Raw genomic sequence first — 18,187 nt, 5'->3', positions numbered from 1 at the left:
CTACAATGTTTTAGAACAACAAACCTTCTTAAAAGATATGCATCATTTATATTAAAGTATGCATAAAAAAGGAGTTGCAATGCATTAACATTAAAACATACATTTAAACGTTTTTTTAAAATGTGATTGTGATCCCATTTCTTAGAAAATGGTTGTCCATTAATATACAATTTTTGGAGGGCCATTACAATATTGATCATATTAAGAATTGAACTAAATATAAAGATATATAATTCAGAATTCATCCTAAAAAAAATGATAGAGCCCTCTGTGTATAGAAATGTGGCTTTTGAGTTCTGGGTGGTCCATGCATGAGTATGAAATGTTGCCATCCTCCTTGAGTGGAGGGTGAGACATGAAGTATATAAACTCCCACTCTGAGTCTGCTCCCTTTACTCTGGGTCTGGAAAGGCTAGCTAAGGAACCAAGGATGAAGCTCCTTTTTGTAGCTGCCTTTGCACTCTTTGTGCTCTCTACTTTTGATAAGGCTGACTCCTCAGCATATGACAAAATCGTCGCCCACAGTCGCATCAGGGCAAGGAAAGAAGGGTAAGCGTATTAATATTCTTTATTTAGATTTTTTTTGACACCCTTGTGATGCCTTGTTATGTAATCCCAGTTTGCATGCAGTAATAGTTTGAGTCTTGATCATAATAAGCATCATTTCTCACCATTTGTGTCTTTTGCATTTTATGTGAAATATGCTGCTCACCAAATCTGCAGTTGCAATTGCTTTACAAAAATATTGATTGTTCATTAATGACATATGGCATGAAATGTTATTGAATAATATTAGATTCGGCATTAAAGTTTATTTACATATAGATTAGAAAAGGCGCTAATCCAGCAGGGCTATAGTTGTTGAGTGAGAACTAAAACCTGAAAAAAAAAAAGATTTTATATCCAGCAGGCATGGATGTCATTACTCATATTTGACTTGATTTGCCTTGTTTCAGAAGCAGCAGGGTTTATTGCCAAATAACTATTCACATATGACTGTCTGGTATCTAAACCAGGGAGGTCTGTTCGTTACATAATAGTGCATAGTTCACATGTGAATCATTTTTAGATTTTCCATCGAAAAGCTGAAATATACCTGCTGATTAATGCTGCATTTCCTTTTCACTCTCAATCCTCTATCAGACCCAATGTCTGCGCACTCCAGCAAGTCATGGGAACGAAGAAGAAGTACTTTAGCACTTGTCGTAATTGGTACCAAGGGGCCATCTGTGGAAAGAAAGCGTAAGTGTTATTTCATGTTTCCAAAAGCCCAAAGTTGTTCCTCCTTTTTAAAGCAGAACATTACAAGCACATTCAATCACATTAAAGTTTAAACTGATTGTCAAGTTAACATTTTAAATTTTGAGAAAGCATCTCTCTTGAGTATCGGCTTCTTCTCCATCCACTACTTCTTCTTTTAGGGTTTTCATGGAAATGTGGATGTTTCCATAGAGACAGACATCTGTTATCTTACTCTGCTACAGCTTAAAATGAGAAACACATTTATGGATGCAGCTCTAAACTCTTTGTATTAAAGACTTTCCTATTCGATTATATAAACTGTGAGTTAGCTTAAGAAGCCTGGTCTAGTTGAATGCCACAGTGGTGAACCACCGATTCCAGGATATGATGTGGCTGCTAAATGTCGACTGTATTCATGAATGGAAAAGCATTCAGCCCAATCATTTTGGACAACCTCTTTTTTTCTCTTATTGTTCCAGGCGTCTCAGCACTTTTGTGTTTAAACATGGATCGAAGCCATGCAGCCATGCATTTACAGTCACTCCTTTTCTGTCCATCTCTCTCATGTGCACTCACATGCACACTCACACACTCACAAACACATAAATTCAGTTTTCCCTCTATGCCTGGATTATGAGTGAATCATGCTTAACACTGTAAATAGGCGTAGTTCTTCATAATGAATACACTTTGCTCACTGAATTTGGCAAGACAAATTAGGAAAGAGCCAAAGAATGTTATCTGTTCCTGTGGGAGTCTTTAGCTTGACAGTTGAGGCAAAGAATTTGCAGTTGTCTCTTTTACTAATTTACACCTGTTACAGTATATAGTATTCCCATTTTAGTCAAACAAATACTTCTTGAAAGCAGTGCTATACTGGAGGCTGTATCAAAGGCAAAAATATTATTTTTCTTTAGTTATTAGTCTCATTAGTTCAAACTTTCAAGTTTACTACTTAAATGTGTTGGTAAATTCAAGAGAAATGTTATTTAACTGGTTTCTGATTTAGAGGATCGACAAACATGTTAATGTATTGCAGAGCAAAAAGGAGATGGAAACATATACACTTGGAAGCATAAAGATGCACAACAAATGTAAAGTATTATTTTTTTCCCAGAACACATTAGTTATCGTGACTTAACACATTAGTTATCATGATACAGATCATATTCCCAAATGACCCTGCCATCTTCCCTCTGGCTGATATTTTTCTTCCCTGTCTTTCCGCAAACCCCCAGATATTTCCCAGCAGTCCACATGCAATAAAAAAACAATTTATTTGATGGTAATTGTTCCAATCTGTATAACTGGATCTGTATGGAGCGGATTTAAAGAAAAACTATTTTCCTGAAATGTTCTTTATTATTGATAAAGTTTAGTATATGCGTGTACACCTTTCATATCGGTGTCTAGATCTAAAAATTGGGAACACTGCATATATACAACACAAAAAGGGGTCTCTTTGAGTGTACTTAGGAAGCAACAGGAAAGCATTACTTTCTGAACATATAAAATAATTCAGCCTAACTAGCAGACCAAGATAATCTACTGTAAAATGGCTTAAATTAAACTTTTTAGTAACTTTTAATACAGTCTATTCAGTCTAACTCAGACTATTTATTAAGTCTTCAGCCACTGAGGTTTAATTCAACAAAAGGGCTCTATCTCTCAAAAAAGAAAAAATGTGTACAACCAAATTTCCAAACTGACCATTAGTGTTGGAATCGGAATAAAGTCACATACAGTATATGTTAGACCAAGTTATCGTGAATCTGAGTGGAACAGTTCTTTTATAGAGATGCTGACAAGTCAAAAGTTTCCATATGCATGGCCAGACAATCCCTCTGTGTGGGAGAGCAATGTAGCGAGGGTTTTGCTGACTCTGCCCCAATACAGCTTGTGTGATCTCATCCCAGTCCCTCTGACTCCATTCAACTTTAATTCAAAAAGAGGTTCAGTTAGCCATGACCCAGAAGCTTTGGTCTGTTCCCTGTGTGAGACATCAGCAGAGGATATTAACCATGAGTAACCCACCACAGTAAAGGAAACAAGTCTACGCTAGAAGTCTTCTCTTTCGACTAAAAGACACAATTGTTTAGTCATTACTTGCTGGTGATTAATATCAGCATAAGATTGCTGCTCTGTGCACACAATTGTGCTGTGTTAATCATTTAAAGTCTTAAATTCCAAGTCTAAATAGATGTTTGTTTTCTGAAACAAAAAGAAAAAAATTAATTACAACAACTGTAGCCTACTTGTACAATCGGTTCCATATTTGTTTGTCTCTAAACATGCTGACAGTCACTTTTATCTGTCTTGAACTCCAATGATGGAGATTTCACAGGGAAACTGCTGATGAAGAAGAAATGCTCAATTTAGAAACTTTAGCACACCCCTCAGATAAAGTGCATCCATCTTGTTGTTGGATTTTGTGTCATGTAGAACCAGGAGTCCCACACATGATTCTGCTACATGTTATACTGCATCATTTCAGAGTAATTTGTAAACACAATTGCTTGATAATGTTTTTGCAACCTGTTATTATCATTTTAATCATGTTGAGCTGAAATGAGAGAAGAAGCAGCTTCCCTGTTAGAGCATTCTTATAATAAAAACTGGGCCAAAAATGAACTCCCCAGCCAACTCAGGAACACATGTGGTAGTATGTACCCTAATAGGTACATCTGTGGTGTTCTTTATGTTCTGCGGGTGTTTTTTTATTGTTTCACACCCGTTAGCTATTTGAGGTGAAATGTACATCTCCACGTCTGGTTTTCCAGAGGCTGGAGACAATGCTATAGTTCCAACATGTTCAAACCTGCTGACACAAGGGTTATAGTCATGTTTATATCTAGCAGCTGCTCTTTTGTGCCTAGTAGTCAAAAGAAGAAACTTCTTCTCTTACCTTTTTCCAACAGCAAATAAACACTTCTTATGTATATCTATTTTATCTGAACAGAAATCACACTGTTCATTCTCTAAACTATGAAAATCTGTAAAAAAAAAAAAAAAAAAAAAATAAAACCATGTGAAAACTCAGTTAAAAACTAAATAATGTTGTTTTTCAGATTAGGTCAGCTGTTTCCATACACATCGTCAAACCCTAAGTTCCTCTAATTACACTGCAGTTTTTCAAGGCAGGCATCTTAATGTTCCTGAGGTTAACCAAATGCCAAGGAGAGTCCAAGCTAATTGTTTAGCTTCAAAGGGGAAGTCTTAGTAATATAAATCTACTACTGTAATGGTAGCCTAATCCTAGCAGCACCATTTCCATTAGGTTTTGGCCCAAGCTGTTGGATCACATTACTGTTTTGGTGATGAAGGAGATAATAAGTAACATCTGGAAACACTGAATACATAAGACCAACACTGAATGAGGATTCAGTTCAAAATTTGCTATCCAGACAAAATACAAATTTCTCACACAGTCATGTTGAAAGATGCTTATAAACACAATTTTCAAAAGGATGTGCTACTTATTTTAGTGAATACCCACAATTGTGATCTGTGTCTTTTGTCTGTAGGACTGTGCTTTACGAGTGCTGCCCAGGATACATGAAGCTGGAAGGCATGCGTGGTTGCCCTGCAGGTACAGTATGTTAAATGCTACACTGTTGTAAATTTGCTGTATAAAGGTTATATGAAGCTGTGTCCTCCAAATGCAGAGCAGCTGTATGCTATTTTTGAAATCACACCAAATAAACCAGTAGAGCATGTCCTAACATATTGTCAGCACATGTAGTCTTTCTTTTCAAGCCCCAGATGTTTTAAATGTTTCCTATTTTTATATTCAGACAGAAAATGTCATGACATCTATTGTAAATTTCTTTCTCAGTGGCCCCAATTGACCATGTGTATGGCACCTTGGGTCTGGTGAAGGCCACCTCAACCCAAAAATACTCTGACATTTCTAAGCTGAGGCCTGAGATTGAGGGATCTGGATCATACACCTTCTTTGCCCCAAGCAACGACGCCTGGGAGCTTTTGGATGAAGTGAGTAAAGGACAAAACAATAAGCTGTGGAACCACTCCATCTGTTAAGGTTTTAATATCTCATTTCCATCTCCTAACAGTCAGTGAGGGGTGCACTGGTCAGCAATGTCAACATTGAATTGTACAACGCTCTGCATTATCACATGGCCAACAAACGCCTTTTGACCAAAGATTTAAGGAATGGATTGACAGTCAACTCCATGTACAATGACCTTGGTCTCCATATTAATCATTACTCCAATGGGGTGAGTACTGTCATTCAGTAATATTAAAGCAATCACCTTGTAGTTTTTAAAACAAATTTCAGTGGAGTAATATTGACGTGTATATTATGTACAGGTGGTGACTGTGAACTGTGCCAGGATTATCCATGGCAACCAGGTTGCCACCAATGGTATTGTGCATGTTATTGACCGTGTCATCAGCAGTGTTGGAAACACCATCCAGGATGTCATCGAGGTTGACGATGACCTGACAACTCTTTATGTGAGTATGAGTATGAGTGTGAATATACACAGGGGTAGATAAAGTCATTTAAACACCTCAAGGACAAACAGAGTACTTGCAAGCACTGCTGCAAAGATGGGTCACATTGGGTTGCATGCAAAACATAAAAAAGTGTAAAGAAGGCAAATCATCATTTGTTTCCTTTACTTTTTCATTTAACAGGCATAGTGCAAAGTATATGAAATCGTACATGAAAATGAATATTAAAGTCCAAGTATGCACATTAAAAAAATAATAAGAACATCAGCCAACAAACAGCAAACTGGACGAGCACAGGCTGGGTTACATTGGATGTACAAGGAATTAAACAACAAACATATAGTTTGCATTTGTGATTGAATAACCTTTAATTATATTTTTAAGGTGATTAGGTTATTATGTCTACCACCTGCAAATGTTTCTATCAATTCTATTGTATACTGAAGTCCACTAAATAAACTCATCCCACTGAAATCATCATCTAGGACGTGGCACAGAACTCTGGACTCTTGGAAAAGCTGGGTGAGCCAGGACATTACACTCTCTTTGCCCCCACCAACGAAGCCTTTGAAAGCCTGGGCAGTGATGTGCTGGAGAGGCTTCAGGGCGACAAGGAGGTCCTCAAAGGTAAACCAGACTTTTATTTTCAGTGGTCGGTCACGTTTCTTCAGTGCTTTACGACAGAGATTACTCAAGGCATTGTAAACATTGTAGTGGACACTGCCTGAGGCTTAATATTAACAGTGGCAAACTAGGGCCATATTTATATTTAATGAAGGTACAGGAAAAGAAAAGCAGTGGTTCCCAGGCAGCATGTCTGCCAGACCGAGTTACCCATAAAGGGGCTTTTCTTTTTTTTCACATGTTCAACTTCTTGCAATTCGAAACAGATGCAGCCACAATAGTCTGTACAGTGGATCTGGAACTTACACACATTTGGCACGCTATACATAACAAAGTTGTGTGGCGAAGCAATAAAAATAGGTCTCCAATTTCAAATCATGCATGAAATTGTCGGTGGAAAGTCAAGCAGTGCAACACGTTATTTGACAATCTAATTTTTATAGTTATAAATGTTTTGAGTAGGGATGAATCTGTATACTGTAGCTATTCTTATTTTCCTCAAACATTTTCAAGGATTATAATTCTAGAAAAACAAGAAACAGCTGCTTCATTGAGCAAGCTTTTCAGATTGGCAACAACTCAAAACCTTTTTATTAGCCCAGGCTTGCCCTGTGATGTGAGATCAGACCACTTCACACAAAATTTAACGGAAATGTGAAGAAATCGTAAGTCTTCTTACTCAAGGACCCAAGGGATCTAAAGGGTCTTCCGGTTTCCAGGGTTTTACATCCTCAGCTGCACTGTAACATGAGAAAGGACATAAAACAGTTCATGAAGTCAACTGACCTACTCTGCATTCAAATATATATCTACCTATACATGTAAACCAAACATTAATTTTGACTTTGTCTCATTTTTTTCCAGCTCTTCTGAATTTCCACCTCCTGAACTCAATGCAGTGTTCTGAGGCCATCATGTCTGGCAGCTCTTATGAGACCCTGGAGGGCAGCAACATTGAGATTGGCTGTGATGGTGAAAGTTTAACAGTCAATGGCATTAAGATGGTGCTCAAGAAGGACATTGTCACCACCAACGGAGTCATCCACCTTATTGACAAAGTGCTCATGCCAGACTCAGGTTAGAGTCCCATTTCCTCTTTTCTTTTTATATTATTGTATTGTATTATAGTTTACTATATAAACACAAATATTATGCAGGTTTTTGGTGTTTTTGTGCAATCCAGATTTTAATGGTGTCTGGATTTCCTCTTCCTTTTAAGCAAAGCAGGTGATGGAACTGCTGGGAACTTCCCAGTCAACCTTCGCTGACTTGGTGTCTGAGCTGGGCCTTTCTGCTTCCATGAGTCCAGAGGATGAGTACACTTTGCTGGCTCCCGTCAATAATGTCTTCAATGGTGCGTCACATACTGGTCATTACATCATGCACTCCCCTGTTTTTTTCTCTCTTCGGGTGGCTAAATATGAGCCCTGGCTGCTCCACAATCAGTCACAGTCTATATTAAAGGGAAATACTTTTTATTTCCCCTTGTGTGCTGTATCATGGGTGAATAGATCTTTGCACATTTATGGAGCTTCTGGGAAATTACAGTATAGAAGCTTTATGCCAGGTCTGACCTACTCCCCCAGAGAACATTCCTGTGTTTAACCCAACTGTCGAGTCGAAATGTTTTGTTTCTCAAACTACAATGTACAGTGAATCCAGGAAGAATACAATTTTACATGAGTGTATGCACAAAACAACAACAACTGTATGTAGGAGGAAGCTTACATTCAAACTGCAATTTATTCATAATCAATCTACAGACCAGTGCAGTAAATCAAAAAATAAGTAAAAGAGTGAGAATATTAATGCATTGTCTCTTGATAAAGCTGATGCATTACATGAAAATGTACAAAGTATGTTTAATATTTTAATGAGAAATGTAAAATATTTTCTTTCTACTACAGATGACGTGATGGCCATGGATCAGGATACGCTCAGGATTATCCTGGAGAACCACATTGTGAAGAGTAACGTTGTCCTGGGGCAGTTGTACAATGGTCAGCAGCTGGAGACCATTGGAGGAAAGCTTCTGAGGGTCTTCATCTATCGCACAGTGCGTGTTTTTCTCTGAAGTTGTTCCTAAAAATTGTCCATCAATCTTTATGTCTTTGAGACATAACATTAATCCCCTTGCCTTTAACTTGTGGTCTATTTCTTCAGGCTGTGTGCATTGAGAATTCCTGTCTGATAAGGGGCAGTAAAGAAGGAAGCAATGGGGCCCTTCATCTCATGAGGACTCTGCTGAAACCGGCAGAACAATCTATGTTTGAGATTCTGACCGAACATGGAGGGTTCAAGTGAGTACAGAGCAATGCCAGTCATAGTGGCCTATGGTATTAAAATGCAGCATATGACTCAAACCACATATTTCTGTATCTTTACATTAAATCCATATGGCATGTAATGTATGTGGATGAGAAAGTGCTGTTGTTGTAATATCTCAGTGGTTTCTGTAACAGCCAAGTTACTGTTTTCTTTTCTGTGCTGCAGGATCTTTTTGTCTTTGATGGAGGCTGCTGGCTTGACAGACCTGCTCAAACAAGAGGGAGAATTTACTCTGTTTGCCCCAAGCGATAAGTCTTTTGCTGCATGGAGCGAGAGAGATTTGGAGTTTTTGAAGAGTAAGTCCTTTAGACTCCCTTTGTCTTTTAAAGGTGCAGTGTGTAGGATTTAATGGCATCTAGTGGTGTATGTATGTATGGCAGGCTCCATGGAAGAGGACCTGCTCCCTATGTAGACATAAAAGGTTCATTCTAAGGTAACAAAAACACAACAATTGTGATTTGATTATACAGTATTGCATTCCATTTCTGTTCCACTAGATGCCACTAAATTCTATACACTGCACCTTTGATGTGTTAACAAGCACTTAAAATATGTTGCTAGTTCATTTATTATTTTTGTTTATGTGTTTGCTTTTTCCCCCCAGGTGACATAGATGCTCTCAGAACCATCCTTCTGTATCACATCAATAATGGTGTCTTTATTGGTGGTGGTTTGGAGTCTGGGGTTACAAACCTTCTCAAGTCTCTCCAGGGCAGCAACCTCAAAGTGTTGTTTGTAAGTAGTGCAGCAAGACAGAACATGTTATCTTAAGTCAATAAACCCATTTGTTATATTTAAGTATAAAAGTTATCAAAATGTATTTTGTTTGTTCAGAAAGGTATCCTTTATGTTGGTGTCAGTCACTGTTATCAGATCTGAAAACTCATTGTTGACACTCAGTGACTTCGGGGAAGCTCTTAACATTATGAACTGTACAACTGAGTTATTTCCTCATATTTTTAAAAACTAGTTCATACAAGCCCATTATTATTTTTTGGTTTTCTTGTCTATAATTGTTTTTAACCTTCTCCTTCAGGCAAACAACACTATGCAAGTGAATTCTGTCCAAGTCCCTGAATCTGATATAATGGCCACAAATGGAGTCATTCACTTTGTCAACCAAGTCTTGTATCCTGGAGGTATCATTTACACCCGGACAACTTGTTATTACACCCTTCCTTTTGTAAATCTGTCAAGAGATGCATTCTCTGAACTGTTTTTATTGCTGTTGTAAAGGCCTGAAATGTGGTTAACACCCTTCACTTTCTTCCAGATATTCCTGTTGGAAACATGGAACTGCTCACGCTTTTGAAGAGGCTCATCACTTACATGCAAATCAAGGTGTTGTTTAAAAAATACAACACTACGGCTGCCAAAATACAATTTATGTTACTTGGTATAAAGTGCAAGACAAGAACCTGCTTGAAAAACCATTTAATCAAAGCATTAAGCTAATGTTTTTAAACAAGGTTTAACCCAGGACAGAATTCAACAGTTGAATACATTGAACATTTTCCATAGAAAAAAAAAAATTACAGGCCATGTTCTGCAGAATACACAAATACATTTTCTACTCAGATTATGGTCATACTGTAAACTATTTTGTTAATTTATAATGTGCTATAATCTGTTTTTTCCCCAGTACATTTCAGGATTCAGATATCAGGAAATTCCCCTTACATTTTTGAGTAAGTAGCAATGTCATTGTTTTGCTTTTTGTTTTGTTGTTTGTATTTATTTAAATTTTTGGAGAGAAAAAAACAAAACATATTTTGCAGTACAATATTTAAAATAGCATGTATCATATGTCATTATAGAGACTTGCGTGATCCAGGAAGGTACGGTAATGATGACTCAGTATCATCATCATCATGTAATTCCTCATCATGATGGTTTATTAAACAATTGCACGCACACAAAAAAAAAGGGTGGGGTGGGGGATGGGGGTTACTGAATGTTAAGTTGAAACATGTGCACATCAAGCACTTACATTTTTATTAATCCAGATAATTACACACACACATGCAAGTACGAGCACACTTGTGCAGGGTGTGAGAGCCTAAGTAGCAGTTATCAGAGAGAAGAAAGGAGACTCTCCCTTATTTTACAGGCTAATTCATGTACAGTGCCAGTCAGCAATAAAATGGATCAAAACAGAAAATCACAGTTGAAACTATTTTGCAGGGCCCACCATCACCAAGGTTATTAGAGTCATTGAGGCTGAACCCACCATCACCAAGGTCACCAGGGTCATTGAGGCTGAACCCACCATCACCAAGGTCACCAGGGTCATTGAGGGTGAACCCACCATCACCAAGGTGACCAGAGTCATTGAGGGTGAACCCACCATGACTAAAGTCACCAGGGTTGTCTCAGGTAAATGTTTTTTTTTTTTTACTACTTGAATCAAGATGTCAATAGATTTGTGTCACTTATTATCTCGGGGACTGATACATGCTGTCGTTTCCAGGCCCCACGTACTCCGTCAGCACTGGCACCAACAACATAGCCCTGGAAGGTCAGTGAAAGTGTATCTGAACACAGACTTTTAAGGACAAGTCCACTTATTTCAAGCATTTGAGCTTACTGTTCTAGTTTGTGATTGATGGAAAAATGTGTGGGTGCCCTAATTTCCACTTTGTCTCATAAATTTAAACCAGTAACTCCACTTGCTAGATGATGATGAATGATAAAATAGATGTAAAAACATTTTTTAAATGTAAATGTAATTGTTGTTGACAATTCTCAAAGCTCTGCAGCAAAGTGCATTCTGGGTAACATACCCAGAATATAACCTTATTATTCATTTAAGGGCAAATTTGCTATAATTCATCTCTGTACAAAATATTTTTTTCTTTCTCGTTAAGGAGCTGACCTCTCACATATTTCCACCATTGAGGGGAACCCTAATTTTGATGCTGATAGTCTTACCAGAATGATCCAAGGTGAGTTTTATCAATTTTTACATCTCAGTGACTGGGAAAGAATAATTAATAAATAATGTGTGATAAATATGTTTGTTTGCCATTGTAGCAGGCAGTTCAAGAAGAAACCCTTCCCGAAGAGTTTTGGGTAAAGATATAATAAAATGCAGCATAACCTGCAAACTAGTTCAGGCAGTCAATTTAAGTCCACTGCTACACTCACATGGCATACTCACTGCAATATAAGCAATATATACATATATGTATATATATATATATATATATATATATATATATACATATGTGCGTGCTTGCTGGGATTTAGAAGAGGAGATTGATACCACTCTTATGTCTGCATGGTAAATATGAAGCTACTGCCAGCAGCTGGTTAGCACAAAGATAGGAAACAGTGAAACAGCTTGCCTGGTTAGCTACCAATCTAAAGCTCACAAATTACAAGTTGATTTATGTATGCGTAAACAATTGACATATCATGTTGAACTTTAGAGGTGTGGAGCGGGTGGGTTTTTGTTACTTGGGAATGCAGCCAGGCTAGCTACATTCAACTCTACCGAATTTATGTCAATCCTCTGGTCTAACTCTTAGCAACAAAGCAAATCAATATTTCCCATAATATTTCTTTAAGTTGACTATGTTGTGTGCATTCTTTTGCTGCCATGCCTGCTGCCACACCACTCACCTGAGAGCTAAGCTGACACTTGGTGCTCACGCCACTGCAGCTGCTGTTCATTTAGCATTTAATACATTAATGCACCTCCACCTCAGCATTTACCTGTGCACTCTGAGACATTCCTCTAGGGGAAGAACTTTTTATCATTATGAATCACTATGCTGAGCTTGGTGTTTCCATTTGGGAATTAAGGAAGTCAGAGCGTATAGAATATGTAAGCGTTGCTGCCTATAGAAAGGCATCTACATTCTACATTCTATTCCACGTGAGCTGACAGGTTTTATCCTTTTACTTTCTTACCAGCTGGCAACAGGAGAAGGGGAGGGGAATGAGCATGGACAGAAGAGAACATCAACGTAAAGGCAGAGAAAAACCTAACCCAGAGGTTAAAACTGGTGTTTTAGTACAGGGGACACATTACAAATATACTGTAACAGGTATAACTGACAGAAAATAAAACTATTCTCATAAACAATAAATGGTGGTTTGAATGTATATGTAATGAGTGTGCAATGTCTACAAACAGTCTTTTGGTTCAGCATATGTACTGTAAACAAAGTTCAAATGAACATTTTGGCATGACTTTAAAGACACAGAGCAAGTCAGGGTAGCAATAACAATCTTTTAAATCCAAGCCATTAGAGTAGCAATAAAAACATTTAAATTCTAAACTTTTCTCTGCGTCCTTTGCTAAAGGTTAAGGTTAAAGCAACAAGATTGTAATAGCTGTTTGGAAACATTTTATAAATATCTGCATGTTAAAGATTGAAAAAAAATGATGTGTTTTCAGACTTTTACTGTTTTATTGTTTAATTTCTTTGGCTGTAAGTTGTTTAGGGTTTTTTGTCTTTGCGTGTATCATTTGGAACAATGTATCCAACTCCAGGCTTTCTATTTTCCAGACATTTTCCAATAAAGTGCATTCTTTGATATAAATATGCCAATTTAAAAGGGCATCTGGTGATGGTGGTTTGGAGCAGTTTCTAATGTCCTTGTAAGGCTCTACACTGGTTCAGGAAAGAAAATCTCTAGTATCAAATATCAGATCTTAATATCATGTCTGCATTTTGTTTTCCCAAGTTTTTCCCAGTACATGGTCTTAAAAATAGACTCTAAGATTCCTGTATCATCCTTTTTAATGGCCCTGTCATTATACTTAATGTTTAAGGGGGAGCCTGGCAGTCCACTTGAGGTTCAAGTATAAATTTAAAATATGAAATAAACTGGGTTTGATGTGTAAAAAAACCTCTCTTTTTCAATTTTTCATGGAATCTATGTGTCACCACATGCTACTGTACACAAACTTACATAAAATACATTGGAAGGACTAATAACTTACAGTATAAGTTGCATAATGTGAAAATAATTCTATAATTTCAAATTAAGATCAGTAATTAAATCATTTTATTGCCAGTGGGTATAATGAAATAAATATTGAATGCATTGCCATATGTTGTTTATCAGAAAAAGGTGTGAATCATTTTTAAGCTGACATTTGTAACAATGCAGAAAGTTGAAATATTTGCCCCGAGGTTGCAGCAAAAGCTTTTGAGCAGTTGTGTGCAGATATTTGTGGTCGTGATCGTGATATGTGAAAAATTCTTCATTGCAGAGTTTATGGCTTCTTGGATGAACTAAAATGGGTACAAATCTGAGCAATTACCCAAGCACAATCACAAAGATACCAACATGGCAAAGTGTCAAAAGTAATTTTTTTATTTATCTGTAATTTCACAACAAAAAATTTAAAGTATTCAAAAACAGGCTTAACTGCGCCAAGTAACTGGTTCACCACCACATGTGAACCAGCAGAAGTGGTTGAAGTGGTTTTATCATTAACTAATTATCATTGTGCTTTCATTTACATATTGGTTTAGAGTAGCAGATCAATTTGGCATTATGTCAGGAGAAATAAATCTGTGTGCCATATTTTTTCCTTCATCATGATAAAAGTAAATCAAATTTCAACTCCTGTTGTAGATGTTGTGTAACTGTTTGTTTCAGCGTAGAGAGGCACCATATTCCCAGTAAAGGTTTTATAAGAAAGAAGGCATTTCTCTTTTTTTCTTGGGGGATTTACTGTATTAGTGTATGATATTAAGTATTCTTTTAGTATGTGTGTGGTTGGCTGGGAAGTCGCCACAATCATATTAATAAATTCTTTATAACAACATAAAGTATATATGTTCATTGTTTTTTTAAACATTACCCTTTAATGGAAACCCCCAAAATATGTTTAGATTGAGTCTACTTCAGTCACATTAGATTTACAAGCAGAAACTAAATAACTTTATTTAAGTAAACTGCAAAACTGTTCAATTCTTGCTACAGGGAGAGAATACATTCTGTAGCCAGATGTGAAGCGGGCAATATTTTACACATTTACAACATTCTCTGAGAATTGAGAAAACATCTGCTGGAAGATCCTATTGCTTTTCCATTCGGTGTCGGATTTTCCACACTGTACTCAGCAGCGGTCTCCCAATCAATTACAAAGTCATTTATGAGACTGCTGATATCACCAACTTCAAATTTCACTTGACTTGGCATGGCTCTTTCCACTGCTCATCACTATCATCAACAGGCAGCTGTCTGCTCATTCTTAAGTTAAACCATGCAAGTGGTAAATTCACTTATCTTTATGCTAAATGTGCTTTTGCAGTAGTTATCTTTCAGGCATTTCTTGTTTGTAATGTGCCTGTTTCCTGTGCTTGATATTAATCACAATTCAAAAGTGAACCATTCTGTAGTCTGTGTGCAAAACACAATTTTTAAAATACTAGAAAAGTTAAATTAGACAGAATCCAGAATCCAGAATCCTTTATTATTTATCACCAAGCAGACAGCAAAAACAGAGCAAAGGCCAATGTGACAAAACAGACTATGAAAAACTCTTCCATCACACAAAGACAATAATGAATTGAATACCCAAATTAATATACTAAGTGATAAATTCCAGTTGTTTCAATATTAGGGAATGATTTATAGAAAATATAATAGGTGCTAACTGCAGCTCTTCTTCAGTGTCCAACTTGAAAAGGTTGGAATAGTTGAAGTTCTCTGCAATGTAGATTTTATGCCAGGACACACAAAAAAAGCTTTTAAAAACATCTTTTATTGTTATTTTTAACTGAACAGTTCAGCTGTATTTGACATTTGACAAACAATATTTTGCAAATGAATAACTTACATTTTGTGATCTAACTCCAAAATATAGACAGGTTTAAATTTGCCTATAGAAGAATATGACTCATTGTAAGATATTATTGATGTAGTATACAAGTATACTTCATTTGACCTACAATAGTAGGAGTTCAGGGAGCATTACAGTCTGTTTTTAATCTGCCCACATCAATCATGTTAGCATACCAGAAGAACTCTGGCCCACTATGTATCGGGAATGACTTGGATACAGCTGTGTGAAAGTAACTCGTCATCTGGATGCAACATTGATTCCAAGGAACTGACATGTTCCTGGCACAGCAGCTATGCGTCAGTCTCGGATGAGTTTCCAATGCGGCGCCGTCATGTATAGATTTGGCCAAGATAGAATAAAATCTGCCATCATCCACATAAGACGGGAGTGTGATTGAACATTATATACCCAAGCAGTAAAGCAATTTGCAGTTTATTCATACTGGAGGAAACATGAATCAGTCCAACTAATCTCCTGCTGAGTTGTGAGTGACAGTTCCAGGTCAGGGAGGCTTTTCTTTACCTTGTATGATTACAAAACCATAATACATCACATGAATTGACAGGGTGACTCTCAAAACTAATATGTTACAGATACTGATTATTAGTCCAGAGGTGTAATCCCTATTTTCATGATCTTGTAAGAAAATAACCGTAAAGTATTTGCAAGGGTTCGAAACATTGTGTAAAAATAGCTTATCGGCAATACTAATGACTCAGTATTTACTTTATCAAGCCCACTTTCCACTGGGTCAGCGGCACGTTACGGCTGCACCGCGGTCCGTATTTCCACCAGGAGCGTCTCAGCAACGTCACAGCAGCGGCTCACCACGCCGCGGTGCTATCAATACGCAGCATTTCTATTTTTGACGGAGCCGTTTCGCGACAAGCTCAACAGAGCAGATTGCAACAGACAGGAAGTCAGACACAGAATCGGCATAATAAAACTTCCGTCTTTCAAAATAAAACAACCCGTGCAGCCTCCCGATCGTATTTAAAGCTAGGGTATGTAGTGTTGTAAAGCTAGCAAGAGAGCTAGCAAGATTTGAAAATATCACCTCCTCCTGCCTCCTCTAAGTTCCACCCCGCTGCTCCCCCTCCCGTCAGTGAGTCCGTCCAAGCCACGCCCCACCAACTCTGTAGTTCTGCAGAGAAGTGTGCTGTTTTTTTCCGGCAACAGCGACAGGTGAAGACTGCACGCGCGAAGTAGGCAGGGAGAGAGGGGGGCGGATGCAGAACTAGACATGAAGACACCTGATTGGTTTTTGCTTTTCGGTGCGAAGAGGATGGATTGGTCGGAGTTTTATCAGTCCTGTGGCTGTCACAGAGGTCTGATTTTTTCCGTTCCTTTTTCTAAAGTCATAATGTATTTATACTTATGATAATAAAAGGACCATTTCACCCAGTATAACAAAAAGTGCTTCTGAACAACATAACATACCCTACCTTTAAGCAACAAACACGAATAAAACAGACAGATAAAGACACCATCTAGCTACGTATCAAAAAAATCAAAGAAAATTACCACATCAACTAGATTTAAGCAAGTTAACAAAATCGGGCCGTTTAATTGTGCTGCTACTACAGTAATTACGGTAGACTAAAGTCATTCGTTCGGATTTGATTGGGCTGCCGTAAATACTGTATTAACAGTGCAACTTCATTTTAAAAGGCAGATTTCTCTCCATAGACTGTATATAAAATGGACGTAACATCCGTGACGTCACTCATTGGTTTGTGGACTGTTGCTTGGAAGCGTATAGTTTCGGATCTGGGCAGCGCCGTCTCGAAAAAACACGGATTCTACTTATATGGGCATCAGGAGGAGCAAGAGGCGCCCTCCTGAACCTGTGAACCAATCAACCTGTCAATCACGACGTAGCCACGCCCTGATGCATACCCTGCTTTATCGTCAAATATAAAATCAGAAAGGCCAAAATTTCTCAAATGAACATCATACTGCATTGAAGAAGCCTTTAAACTAGCGATTGAGACCATAAACACATTTTGAAAACGTTTACTGAGGTTATAAATCAAGTGAGAAGTTGGTGAATTCTCCATTGACTTTTATAGAGACGGAAGTCCTTTTGACACCAAAACTGTTGGCCTTTTGATAGAATGCAGTTTTAAGTTATTTCCGCCTTGGCATCATTTCAGAGGACCGGAACTCCCTGCCTGTTTCTCTCCCAGAGCATGCTCCGCTCCGCTGCCGTAACGCTCCCTGTGTGAGTTGACGCCTGGCAGAGGACGGAGCTAAACCATGGCGCAGCCGTTCTGCGCTGCTGACGGACCCGGTGGAAATCCCCAGTCATGTAGCAACAATAATTGCTTTGCTGTGGGAACATTCTGGGCCTTTATCTTCATGGTCTCATGACGGCTGCTTATTATTAACTAAAACAAACAACAACCAGTTGTAATATATTCTCTGACTTGGATCCAAAAATGGAAAAAGAAAAAAAAAAAGTAATAAGAGACCACAATTGAACATGGAAAGTGATCAATTTACTATAAATAACTAATTATTAGGAAATGTATTGTTATTATTATTAATTTCAGTTTCCTTTGATATAGTAATTTCATGTCAACTTTTACTGTACCGTATGTCCTAATGTCAAGTTTCTTGATAACACTTAATTCAATAATGTCAGTTTTCATAACAACACATTTTATTTAATGTTATTTTACACAGCACAATACACAGAAA

The 18,187-nt window shown here is 37.6% G+C and overlaps 1 protein-coding gene across 2 annotated transcripts; it reads left to right on the top strand.

Annotated features, from left to right (window-relative positions):
* The first annotated feature begins 409 nt into the window (after positions 1 to 409).
* On the top strand, positions 410 to 13,527 carry postnb (periostin, osteoblast specific factor b). Of its 2 annotated transcripts, XM_062419742.1 has the most exons (21): positions 410 to 549; positions 1,144 to 1,242; positions 4,767 to 4,831; positions 5,078 to 5,235; positions 5,316 to 5,480; positions 5,575 to 5,721; positions 6,207 to 6,348; positions 7,210 to 7,422; positions 7,565 to 7,699; positions 8,253 to 8,401; positions 8,509 to 8,645; positions 8,839 to 8,969; positions 9,278 to 9,408; positions 9,710 to 9,812; positions 9,947 to 10,014; positions 10,316 to 10,361; positions 10,858 to 11,049; positions 11,144 to 11,191; positions 11,541 to 11,618; positions 11,707 to 11,745; positions 12,592 to 13,527. In XM_062419742.1, the coding sequence occupies exons 1-21, from the start codon at positions 431 to 433 to the stop codon at positions 12,618 to 12,620; spliced, it is 2,394 nt and encodes a 797-aa protein (XP_062275726.1). In that variant the 5' UTR covers positions 410 to 430; the 3' UTR covers positions 12,621 to 13,527. The 2 variants fall into 2 exon arrangements, with proteins under 2 accessions (XP_062275726.1, XP_062275725.1); XM_062419741.1 differs by lacking the exon at positions 11,707 to 11,745 and having other exon boundaries at positions 412 to 549.
* Positions 13,528 to 18,187: the final 4,660 nt, after the last annotated feature.

This window comes from Scomber scombrus, chromosome 5 (genome assembly GCF_963691925.1).
Source record: "Scomber scombrus chromosome 5, fScoSco1.1, whole genome shotgun sequence".
In the NCBI taxonomy this organism is placed as follows: domain Eukaryota; kingdom Metazoa; phylum Chordata; class Actinopteri; order Scombriformes; family Scombridae; genus Scomber; species Scomber scombrus.
Note: the sequence above shows the minus strand (reverse complement) of the source record. Positions and strands in the feature narration are given on the sequence as shown.

Excerpts from the sequence above, each read along its gene's own strand:
- postnb (XM_062419742.1), top strand. The coding sequence starts at position 431 with ATGAAGCTCCTTTTTGTAGCTGCCTTTGCACTCTTTGTGCTCTCTACT. Across the intron at positions 6,349-7,209 it reads CGACAAGGAGGTCCTCAAAG|CTCTTCTGAATTTCCACCTC; the intron begins GTAAACCAGACT and ends ATTTTTTTCCAG. Across the intron at positions 7,700-8,252 it reads CGTCAATAATGTCTTCAATG|ATGACGTGATGGCCATGGAT; the intron begins GTGCGTCACATA and ends TTTCTACTACAG.